We start from the raw sequence: 12,948 nt of genomic DNA on the forward strand, positions 1-12,948 counted from the left end.
TGACTAGCTTGTAATTATTCATCAGGCGAGGGTTGTGGCGGAGTTGGAACCTATCCCGACTGTCATTGGGGGCATAATGCTAGGGTATACACCCTGGACTGTCGCTGTTTTTTCGCAGGGAACACACAGACAAATAAGCATTTGCAGTTATATATACCTATGGACATTTAATAGTCTCTCTTTTTTTAAATTTAGCATGTACATCGCTCCACAATCCTCACAGATGACACTTTTTCAAAGTGCCCTCCCTACCCGTGGAGAAATGCTTTATGTACGCATGTGTGCATATGTGCGTGTGTGTGTGTGCGCGCGCGTGCGCTGGGTGTAATGAATGTCCTGTTCATCCACTCACTTTGCATCTGTCTCTCCCCATGTTCTCTCTAATGCATCTACACAGGAAAACAAACACAACCCAACAACACAAAACATATGTGACACAATGCAACTAACCAAATCCAGAGATACAGCAAAGGTACCATCAACGGCAGTGTCCATTTGTTGCCTTTCTGTTGAAAATCCTGGCAATCTAGCACTTAGTAGCAACAACTGGTAGTGCTGAATGTAAACCATTTTTCAGCCAACCAGAGGCCAGAAGAAAGTTACATCCGGAAAAGGCACACAACTAAAAAGGATTGCTTGAAAAAGAGGAGGGATTGATGTGGACTGATAGTTATAGTTATATGTTCTCTACTCATTCAAGGGGGGAGGGGGAGTAAAACATTGCCGCTTTTTGTAGTTGAGAAATCTCTAAACTATTCATTTAGTGAGGACTAAAGTATGGATAAGAGAGAAAAGTCATCATGTAATCTGTAGTTATTCCACGCCTAACAAAATGCTGTGAGAGAGCAAAGAGAGCGCACAAATCCAATGGAAAAAATAAATACATCAAAATGCTGCAGTTACTCTCATTAGCATATCGGACACAAACACAGTCAATTATAAAAGAGGAGGTGAGGTCGAGACAATCCTCTGATAAGTCCTTGAGGGACTAATGGGCAATCGTGAACCGCCGTTACCTCCATTAAGCAAACATTTCCATAATGTACGTGCATTGTGCGATGCCATCGCAAGGAGGCTCAAATCATTCCTCCGCACCGTTGCATTTATCACGCCGCCTCATTTACATCCAAAAGCACTTAAGAGACGCTTCGCACGCATATAATCATGAGACTTGGAAGGTGCGGCTCAGCAGGCCCGTCAAAGATTTGGATTCCTCCAAAAGGCTTCAAAAGTAGGACGCCTGCATGTTTTTGGGCATGTCTTTTCATGGATCTACTCATGACAGACATTCCTACCAATTTAGTGTGCATGAGGTTGCTAAGTGAAACTGGCTTTTGGCCGGACTTTTAAACCCGACTTATTATTCAAGTTTTGTGTTTTATGGCAAGTCCTCAAACTTCACTGCCATACTCCATCCACATACAACGACAAACACTCAAATACTTCTCAATTTAGACTCAATATAAGATATGAGATTCCAATTTGGTAGCAAATGGAAAAAAATAAAAAATAAAGGACTTTTTTGAAGGACCCCTGCAAATGGCAGAAATGGGCAAAAAGACTGAAGTGGTTGACTCAAACCACGGTTACAGACTTCCGACTCATTTTATGGTATGAGTCCTTGAGAGTTTTTTTGTGGATCTAATTATGATAGACATGTCTTCTGAAATTCATGCTGCTAAGCGAAACCAGTGTTGGGGGCTGAAATATTAAAACTCGGGAACGTAGCATACGCATCAGGTGGTCGTGTATTTGATGCCAGACGAGCTTGAGAGGAAGTTGTTGCGTCGGAAGTGGATAAAGCAACGCCTGAATAAATACCTTCAGCGAGCAGCTCCGTGAACGCCACTGATGGAAGGCAAAGACACACCAGCTGACACACTTGTTTTGTTTGGCTTGGTGTGTGTGTTTGTTTGTGTGAAGTGTGTTCATGCAAGAGTGTCTTCTTGAACCCGTCGGGCAGCATCTAATTCAGTTTCCTCCAAGCGTGAACACAAATGAATAACAATAAATAGATAATAAAATGGACGTCTTGAGAAAAGTCAAGCAGGTGATAATTATCCATGTTTTTTTGTTTTGTTGTTTTTTAACTTTGTTCTTGCAGCGACAAATCAATTCAGAGGACAGGATGAATGCTGCTGTCGCCCTAAAAGATGATAATCATTATCTTGATTTGGTGGTTCACAGATTTAAAAAAACAAAAAACAACAAAAAAAAACACACTGTTATTTGTTTTGTCTTATTTGTTTCAGATAGTATAGATGAACATGGTCACACACTTGTTAAGAAGAATAAGCTCAAACAATAACGTATTTGACATGGTAAACTAGCACGTGACCTGTTAGCCAAGGCGGCTCCTGTACTTGGTGCTTTTTTGTAAGTGTAAACACAAAGAGTAGATAGAAGCGGTCCTTAGTTTACGACGGTATTGACAAACGACATTTCGAGGTTAAGAATGTCGTGCAAGTTGAGATTATGTCATCGCTTCTTCATTCGATTGTTTTATAGTTATGGCATAAAAGTGTTTTTCCATACAAATATTTGCTGTTACTATGACTGGTTAGTGATAGAATACGTTATGGACAAATTTGTGTTACCTCCCCAGCGTCGGAACGGAACTCCGCTGTAAACTCAAGACCCCGTGTACTGTTTATAAACAAATTAACAGACGTGACTTTATTATAAAATCTATAAAAACAAAGCCCTTTGTTGAGAAATTGTGCAGCAACCCAATAAAACTTCACTAGCCACCCATTTTGGGACCCACACTTTCAGTTTAAGAACCCCTGAGTTCTGAACATGCGCGCACTGAGCATATTCCCTCCTCATTTGGATTAGTTCTGTTTGACTGAACAAACGGCTTTGCCTTTGCATTGTTTTCGACTAAGACGTCGGAATTATGCGGCATTGCGCTAAATATGACAGGCGTGACTTCGCCGGCATCCGGTAACCTCTCTGAGCCCCCACTGCCAATAAAACAGATCAGGTGGATTAAACACAGTGACAAACTAACTTCCAAAACCATCCCTGTCTTTTAAAAAGTGTTTGCTTTTTGGACTCTATCCCCCTTCAGGGACTCACGTCCACCGCCGCAAATCTCTTTTAGCTATAGCGGTCAATGAGCTCCCTGAGCCTGAAATGAGCTTCCTGCCCCCGCACAACTCTTAAACCCTCTTCAATCAGCCAAACATTAGCCGCTGCGGCAAAACGCAAAACAAAATTAATGGAAAACAGGCAAAGCGAGCCCCTAGTAGGGAAAGGGGGGAAAAAAACAGAAGCACCTTAAGATGAGGATCGATTCATTTTAAGAGTTGGGGCTGGTTTGTTTTATTAACTTTACTCGGGACCGTCCCCCGTGAAGCTCAAACAACAGAGGTGTCAGCAGGTAGAAAATGCGCTTTGTTGGACAAAATGTGCTCGCGCGGAGTTGGCGGTAGAGCAATCATCGGCTCCCGTGGGCCGCCGGCTTCGGTTATCAGTGTAAATGATGGCTTCCCGTGTCACTGCGCCTCTATCTGCCATCCATCTCGCCGTCAAAATGTCCTTTGATGCTATTGATGGGGAGTCACGCCTTTATGAAGCTGGCTTTGATCTAATAATACCTGCATATATGAATAAAATCTTGGCACGATTATTATGAAACCAAACCCTGGAAGGGGCAGCAAACCCTTGTGGAAGCCACATCCAAAAGATCACTCTGGGTTTGACATGTTTTAAACTTGCCATATGAAAATATAGTGGAACGTTTGCAATGGAGACATAAAGAGTAAGAAATTGCCACTTCTAAACAAAGTGGCAAACAGTTGTTTTGGACATAGTCAAATGCCAATATTTATTGGTGTGCTCGTGATAGACGTGCCTACACAAATTCACGTTGCTACGTTAAACTACTTTTCAAAGTCAATCTATTGAGAGTTTTGTGTTTTAATAGCGCGTCATCAAATTTCAAATTGCTCCACTCACATGCAAAGAAAAAAAAAAACCTAAAATATTTAGTTATTTATATTAAGTTAGGGATGGACATCTGCATAGTATAGAGGTTTCACATTTTGTAGCAATTGGACTAAATCTCTGAGGACAAGCTCGTCTGGAAATGGCTAACATGACCTTTAAAATGGCTGCTTGCAGATCAACTCATGATACACGGGCAAACCAAATTTTATGTGGCCAAGTTCAACTGGCTTTGGGGGCTGCAGTTTCAGTCAACGGGTTAGAGTTTCATGTTTTATGGCTATTCTAAAACTGTCTCCATTTCAACTCCTGGGATTACATTTGCGTAAAGAAAAATAAACAGCGGTACGTTCAAACGGCCCCAATGTTGTAGAAGTTGGAGTTCGCCCAAACCTTCCGAATGTGACATGACATCGCGCAGGACTTCCTCAAATGTCGTGAGTGTGCAAATTATTTCTCATTTCTACCTTTAAGTTTGAACATCCGAAAACATCGTACAATTTAGAGTTTGACCAACATTTTGGCAAATGACGTCACGTAGGACTTCCGCTAAATTAAGCAAGGCTTTCTAAAATCTCACGACATTTCACGTGCAACTTATTCCGTAGTTACACCATGAATTTTGAAATATCATCATCATCATGTGACTTCATACAAGGCTTACGCTGAATTCATGTGATATGTCCTAAAATCTCATGAGACTGTACTTGTTATACCTTGAAGTTCAAACACCGCAACTATTCTACATTTTGGGGTAACACTAATAGTTTCGTATGTGACGTACTATATGTTGCATAATCTTAAACTATAACCCTAAACCTACTAGTCTACATTCACTGTATGGGTTTTATTTATTGATGCTGTGTTTTGCATGTAGAGTATATTTCCTCTCCAACATGCCAACTCATTCCATTATGGTATATATTGCAATTATCTGAAATTGCTCCCTCGGGAAGGCAATTAGAGCTTTCTAGTTTGTATTTACTCGTCTGGAGAGCGACCTCAAACTGCCATCCAGCTGAAGGAGCTAGGAGTGGGAGGCCCTCTTTTGATTATCCCCCGGTCTTCACGCTGCGCATTATCCAGGACCTCCACCACCGTCTTGCTGAATGACTTTCTTGTCAGCGACCTCTCCAAATAAGCTGTTACCACGTGGCAGCGACGTGGATAAGAAAAAGGACTATATGAGGAGAAAGGGAGGATTTTTATGCGGAGATAGAGACGTATAGATCGCAGCCAGACATTACAAATGTTGGCTTTTAAGACACCAGAATCAAAGTGGCTTTACTCTCATTTGGACCCCTGCCTCACCTGTCGACATCTTTTACTCGCTCCGCCAGCGGAGAATTGGTAACAAAACCCAGAACTGTCGGAAACCAAGAAAGCCGACGGAAAAACAATGATGGCTTCACAGAGCAGTCCATGGAACATTGTCAGCCACGATTTTTTTGCGGTGATATTAAAACATTACAGCTTTATAAAACCCTGTTGCTGGCTGCACTGTTGAGTGTTTTAGCACGCCACAAACACATGCTAGTAAAACATTTGTCGGGTCGCTACTAGCTAGCGACGCCAAGGTCTTAGTTTAATCTTCTTACTCACAGTAGACGTCCACTCGGATAGACTTGATGGCGGGCGAGCCGAGGCCGTTCTCCGCCTTGCAGTAGTAGCGGCCACCCTGCGTCCTCAGGATCGTGGCGATGTGCAGCGTCTCATTGAAGACGCTGGAGTCCTGGAACCGGTCCGACACACTGCCAGCAGTCTTGGTCCATCTGATCTGGAAACAGCAAACAAAGAAACCTTATAAAATTCTAATTATTTAGTGTCTTTTTTTTTTTTTTTTTTTAGAAACTTGCATGCAATGGAATTGAGTAAGGATAAAAGTAGGGATTTAGGTAATAGGTTCCCCCTATTAGGGTTTAGGTAAGGATTATGGTAGGGTTAGGTTAGATAAAAACATAGGTAGCCTTTTTGGGTCGAGTAAAACAAATCCTTGTGAAAATACAACTATTTTTAAAGGGTCCAGCGATTATTCCCCCCCCCAAAATTTTAACATTTTGATGAAAAGATTTCGATAAAAAGAGCGATAAAAAGACTAAGAAGAATAAGGCAACCAGTGGAAGTTACCTCAAAAAAAAATTGAAATATTTTACAATTCAGTCTTTTAGAAAATCAATTAAATCTTAGGACGTACCATAACAACACATAGACATGCCACATGATGAGTAAAATAACTGCTTTAAGGTTAAGCTTTAGGGTTTTGTTACTTTTACAGTTAGGGTAGCGTCACGGTTAGGGTTGGACTAGGGTAGGTATAGGGATTAGGTTTAAAGATTAGGGTGGCGCTAGGGTCATTTTACGGTTCAGGGACCTCACAAACCACAGTCACCTGCTAAACTATTAATCGCAGCTCAACTCTTTTTCAGAATCAGAATCATCTTTATTTGCCAAGTATGTCCAAAAAATACACAATGAATTTGTCTCCGGTAATTGGAGCCGCTCTAGTACGACAACAGACTGTCAATTGACAGAGAACACTTTTGAGACATAAACACATTGACCAAAAAACAGTCACTGAGCAATAAAGGGTTGCTAGTTATCTGGTAATGTCGGTACATTTTTTTATTTTTATTTTTTGACAATTGTGCAAAAAGATGCAGAGTCCTCTAGCACTTAGAGCAGTTCGAATGACTAATATTGCAACAGTCCTGTGCAATGACCATTGTGGAAAGGGCGCCGAGACTTCAAGCGAGTAGTGCGATAATCTGAGACAATGTTGCTTGTGCAAATTTTGCAGATACTCCACGCAAGCCTGACCTCACCGCAGCGCTCTAAGCATGACTACTTTTCACTAAGTGACGGGACCCAGTTAGCCCGTGACATGGTTGTGTAATGAAAGGTGAACTAGCAATACTCCCCCCCCCCCCCCCCCCCCCCCCACACCTAACACTGACTTGTAATTGACTCTCCATCATGGCCCTCCCCTGTCCTCATTAAAGCATGCAGGATGAACAGGTAGTGTGAAAACTGTGGCCTGAGGGGAAGGCACACACAGTCGGAGACAGCCAACATACGGCTCCATTCAATTCCTCATCGTAAGCCACAGATGGACTAGCTTTGCCCAGAAAGCTTCACATATCCCCAGCCTGTCTGACTGTCTGCAAATTAGAATCCAATTCTTTCCCACTGGAAAGTGCTGGCATCATCTCCAGACACTGATAAGATCCACACAGATAGCATCAGATGGAACAGTGATATCAGTTTGTGCAGAGATTTGCTGCTGCTGCTGCTGCTGCTGTTTTGGATCTTGACAGCACCACCCTGAGGTACACCCTGACTGGGACCACTCAGATAGGTGCCCACAAACCAAACAAATTTTGCCCTGTACCAGATGCTTGCTATGGAGCTCAAGGCAACATGATAGCATGTTTACAAGTTTACCTTAGGCTGATGGTGATATCAAGTATAGTATACAGTGGATCCCACAGATGAAGAACACTGGGTGGAGCATTGAAAAGAAGCGTCAATGGATGAAACGCACCGGGTCCAGCAAGGAAACGAAAAGAAACATCGACAGAGGAAATACACCAAGTAGAGTGCAAGTGAGAAGAAATGTCTATGGATAAACAGGCAGGTTAAAGTGCCAGAAAGAAACATCTATGGATAAAACAGCCTGGTTGAACACAGAAAAGAAACATCTATGGATGAAAGAGAGAGGGTAGAGCGCTGAAAAGAAACATTTACTGTCAAAACAGAGGTGGTAGTTGCCCAAAAAGCATCATCTTGGAACAATACAGCACCAACAGACAAACATCTATGGAAGAAACACACCTCATAGGACACTGAAAAGAAATATATAGACAAAAAAAATGGATGGACCGATGATAAAAAAAAAACATCTATGGACGAAAAAGACCAGAAAAGAAACGCCTATTGACACAAAAGGCGGGTTGGAGCACCAAATAAAAGCATCTAGATTGTACTTTGAAGTCCAAATAGTCAGACTTCACTGTACATATCACATTATCTTTTTCTGCCATAAGACAAATATTGTACAATCACCACTTCGCAAAGTCCCATAGCAACATTTAAGAGGATCTGTGACCATTAAAAATAAAAAGGCTCTAAATGAGCACCCTTAAGAGAGAATACTTCTCTGATTCAAATTGAAAAGCACACCATACAGGGGGGAAAAAAGCACAAACTCAGCAAATGATCGATGCTAACTGTTAGAAACATCATGAGTTCAGCAAAAGTTGAACTCGCCAGCATAAATTAAAAGTTTTTAGGAATTTCCATGCCGCTTTCACACAGAGGATCTTAAACACAGACGCAAGCTGGCTTGTGTTGACCTCAGCAGAATTCTCACAATGTAAGATTGGGACGTTCTCTTCGCCTCAAGCTGTTTAGATTTTTTTCACCCCACAGGAGCACCTAGAACCATGTGGATGGCTGCTGAGAACAGTTTGACCCGCCTGGCTTTCAGTAGTGCATCGCAAACATTCTTGATCTGAGAGTCGCGGGCGGATTCAAGCAATATGATAAACACTCTTCCCATCAACACTGACAGACCTGCTGTATTATTTCTTTCAAGTATTTTTGTATCCATGTCCAACATTTTGGGTCCATAGAGAATATTTTCTGAAGACCCCCTAATAATCCTACCTCTGATTAAACATAATTACCATGTGCACCCACCACTAAATGCTATGTGATTTATTGTCATTTTTCTAACATTTCAACCTAAATATTCATGACCTGTTAAATATAAAGCAAAGTCTGCAGACCCCAGTTTGAGAACCACTGCTTTAAAATAAAATGCATAAAACAAGACAGCACTTTCCTTCCTGCGAGGAGAAGTACAGCCAACAAAAAAAAAAAAAAAAAACTCCTTTTAATTCCGACATTGCAATAGGAGGATCAACATTTGCTTACGAGGAAAGCGCAAGCCCGTACAGATTAGTCTGAGCAGTGGCTGAAGACGCGCATGCTGCGATGCCGCGGTGAGGGCTAATTGAAATGCGCCCGGTGTCTGCTCTTATGCCAGCATGGCATGCTGCAGCACGCGTTCATCCCAGTGAATCTCCCATAATTCCTGCTCCAACGCCTCCCCTCGTCCTTCCGTGCGACGCGTTCCTAATTGCCCACCGTGTTTCCTTTTAGACGCTCACGGTGGTCCGTGCCACTCAGCCGTGCAGCCGACTGTGGCCGAGCATCACAATCAACCGATCAGAGGCGGTGGGGGGGGGGGGGGGGGGGGGGGTGCAAATTACAGAGTTTGAGCGCATGGGTGACAGGTCTATATTAACCCTGACCCTTTGCGACATGGCCCAGTGGAGACGTTGATATCACGACATGCCCTACTTCTCGGGAGGAAATGAAACACGATGGCTGAAATAAAGAAAAGCTGAGAAGTGAAGCAAATACGTAGAGTAAAGTGATGTAGCGTAAGATAGGGGGTTGACATTTTGAATGGAAATGGATGAAAAAGGCTGGGTAGAGTGCTGAATTTTTTTTTCTCGACTTAATTGGGAATGTAAAGCACTCGAAAGAAACGAGGGATGGAAAAAGCACAGGTAGAGGGCTGCAAAAAAGCATCAGTGATGAGATATACCAGGTAGAGCACTAAAATGAAGCATCAGAGTAGACAGATGACAGATAACAAATGAGGTGCAGCGCGGAATAAAAAATATCCACGGACACAAAAAAAAAAAGAGTGATTGAAAAAAAACAGAGAATGAAAATGAGTACAGTGCTAAAAGGGAAAACTCATGACAAGAACTCTGAAAACAAGCGTCAGATTGCATTGAGTGGTGAAAAGAAAACATCTAAGGACAAAACAGACACATGGAATAAAACTGACTAGGGGAAATGACGGAGAGCTACATCTATGACAAAATAGACAATGTTAAGCACTGAAAAGAAAAGCTAGACCGGATAACGCATTGAAAAGAGATGTCTAATGCTGAAACAGAACAGGTTGAGTGCCGAAAAGAAACATCCATTGTGTCCAAAACAGACCGCGATTGAGTGCTGAAAAGAAAAGTCGGACCTGGTGTGGCGCTGAAAAGAAATATCTATTATCGCCCATGTTTGAATGCCGCTGCTGTTAATTGCAGGTTGAACCGCAACTGAAGGTTGAGGGTAAAGTGTGACTCCATTGAGGATGCTTACAAGGCAAACTGTGAAAATAACAATGATTCGTTCATTCATTCATTTTCCGTAGCGCTTATCCTCACTAATGGTGTTCAAATAAAGGAGCATCTGCTGACACGGGCGGTGAAGGCCGAGCGTCTTGGGAACTTCGGGAAACAGATCACATACGCTGACAGGTCTGCCTCAAAGCGAAATTTCTAAAGGCCAGAGGTTGGCCTATTCGTACTTGCTGACCCGTGGCACTGTGAGTTGAATCTGGCCGGAGAATAATTGAAACAGAAGAGGGAGGGGGAAAAAGGAAAAAAGAAAAAAGCTGTTTGCACTGTGTGGTGGCAGGCTGTTTGAGGCTGGTAGTCAAACAGTGTTGTGTGGACATAATGGATGGAGGCCAGGCCAAAGGAGAGGAGGGCAGATGACTTCATCATTGCGGACTTTTTCAACGAAGGTGGAGGCCAAAGAGCTGAAGTTTTCAGAGTATGAACAGTTCAAATCGTAGATGTCTGATAAAGATGTTGACCCTTTGCTCGGCTGCAGCAGAGTGAATGCGCGAGAAGCAACGCATAATTGCTTTGCCCTTACATGGAATCAAAGTCACAGAATAGACAGGGTAGAATGTGCTGGAAAAAAACTTCTTTACACAAAAACAATGTAGGGCATGTAGGAGGGCATGTGTAAGAAAGAGCCATGGCCAAACAAGACCAAGTAGAGCGCTGAAAATAAATGTTACACCAAGTAAAACTCGGAAAAGAAATGCCAAGATAAACAGACTGGGTAGTGCACTGAAAAGAAATGTCAAAGTCTAACAGACTGGGTTGAGCACTGAAAAGAAACAAATGGGCAGACAAAGTTGAACACTTAAAAGAAACATCTATTGATGAAACAGATAATGTAGCGCAGCGAAAAGAAACGTCTGTGGATGAAATAGACCAGATAAAGCGCTGAAAATAAATGTCTAGTGACAAAACAAGCTAGGTTAAGTACCAAAAAGGAAAAATTGCGAACGGAACTGACGAGGCTGTGTGTCAAAAAGAACCGTCTATAGATGAACCATACCAGGTAGAGCACTGTCAAGAAAGGTGTAGACAATACGGACCAGGGCGAGCAGACCGCATTAAACACTGAACGCTCTCCCCGCAATTTAAGGCCTCATAACTTTGTTGGAGGATTGTTTGATTCCAGTTATATCTTTAATATATTTAACACACAACTCTTCTTACTCCAGACACTATGGATTTTGTTGTCAACGTCTAAAAACGAGCCTCGGGAGGGCTACTGTTGCGCCACAAAACAGTCGGTCTGGAACGAGTCCAGTCGCTGTGTCCGGTCATTCACAAGATGCAGCCAAGACTTGACACGAAGTTTCGAAGCTATGCGGTCGCCTAGCCGCATAGTCAGCTGAAACTGTCAGAAAAATCATTAGGCTCACATTTCAGTTGTTTCGGTGATTCCGTCGCCTTTCAAAATAGTTGGTTGAATCCCTCAAAAATAAATTCGATAGCCTTTATTAGTCCATTTTGGGGGGTAAAAAACGCGCATTAGACACGAGAAATTACGGTAAATGTTTTGCTTTATTCACGTTTCTAAAATGAAATGTAGACGTGATGCAGTCGCCCAATCGCATAGTCAGTTAAATTCAGCAAAAATCCTTAAAATGTTTTTTTGTTTGTTTTTGAATTTCTAGACCCAAAACAAACTGGCTGGGTAAAGCCGTGCGGTCATTAGGCGCCTGACCTGAACAGTTTCTTAAACGATTCCAAATAAATGCAGGCTCTGGATAAACATTGTGCTGTCTCTATGTGTCCGCTAGGGTCACTATTCGGTTGTCTGCGAAGCGAAGGCAAGACGGGTCAATGTTGTCCCCCACCTCACAACCGGATGACCTTTTTCTAGTAGAATCCTAACAATCAATATGCTCTTTGCTCTGTAAGTGGAAAATATGCCGTCTATCGATCAAAGAGGGGGTGGGGGTAGGGCGGGGGGGGGATTGTATTTAAATGAATGCAAATGAGCTTGATGCTGTGTAAAATTTACAGCACGGTTCCTGCGTGATTTGGGGTGTGCGGGCGAGCAAATTAGAAGCAGCGTTGGGCAAGTGTTTAAAAGGTTAGCGTGTGTACATCCTGCCAGCATCCGTAAATGTGATGGCGACACGGCTGACATTTGTCCCGAAATGGACTAAGTTAGCTGGCATTTAAGTAGGGGCAAGCTGATTGGCTGTCAACCCCCCCCCCCTCAAAAAAAAAAAATTATAATGAACCGCAGTGCTACTACATGACGTTAATGGGGACTTAAGGGTGCATCATACCCGCAACATTTGAGGATACATGGCTAAAAATTAGCAAAATAAACATCAATGTTAATGTTAGATTAGCCTATGCCTTAGCTCTGGATGTATTATACTCTACAGTCTCCACTTTTCCACAGCGCTCTGTTTTTCTTGCTCCTCTTACTTACCTCTTGGATCAAACTAAACACATTCGAACATTAGCTTAGCCTGTGCCTTACCACAGTGTTGTGACACATTGTTATTGCAGTACGCACTTGGGTTAGCCAAAATAAACGCATTTGTTAACTTGATCTTAGCATGTTGCTCTGCCTCCGTGCCGACTTCCCTCCTCAGTCTCCACTTTGCCGTTTTATTGCTGCTCTCAGTCTCCTGTTCAATATCCATCCATCCATCCATTTTCTGAGCCGCTTCTCCTCACTAGGGTCGCGGGCGTGCTGGAGCCTATCCCAGCTGTCATCGGGCAGGAGGCGGGGTACACCCTGAACTGGTTGCCAGCCAATCGCAGGGCACATCGAAACAAACAACCATTCGCACTCACAGTCATGCCTACGGGC

General features: G+C 42.8%; 1 protein-coding gene across 2 annotated transcripts in view; it reads right to left on the reverse strand.

The window, feature by feature from the left end:
* LOC133468185 (MAM domain-containing glycosylphosphatidylinositol anchor protein 2-like) overlaps positions 1–12,948 on the reverse strand; it is a 159,267-nt gene that overhangs the window by 83,188 nt on the left and 63,131 nt on the right. For both annotated transcript variants that reach the window (XM_061753764.1, XM_061753763.1), the window contains exon 4: positions 5,554–5,728. In XM_061753764.1, coding sequence (XP_061609748.1) covers positions 5,554–5,728 — 175 coding nt within the window. The remainder of the gene's footprint in view (positions 1–5,553; positions 5,729–12,948) is intronic.

The sequence above is a fragment of the Phyllopteryx taeniolatus genome, chromosome 18 (assembly GCF_024500385.1).
Source record: "Phyllopteryx taeniolatus isolate TA_2022b chromosome 18, UOR_Ptae_1.2, whole genome shotgun sequence".
NCBI classification, from domain to species: Eukaryota; Metazoa; Chordata; class Actinopteri; order Syngnathiformes; family Syngnathidae; genus Phyllopteryx; species Phyllopteryx taeniolatus.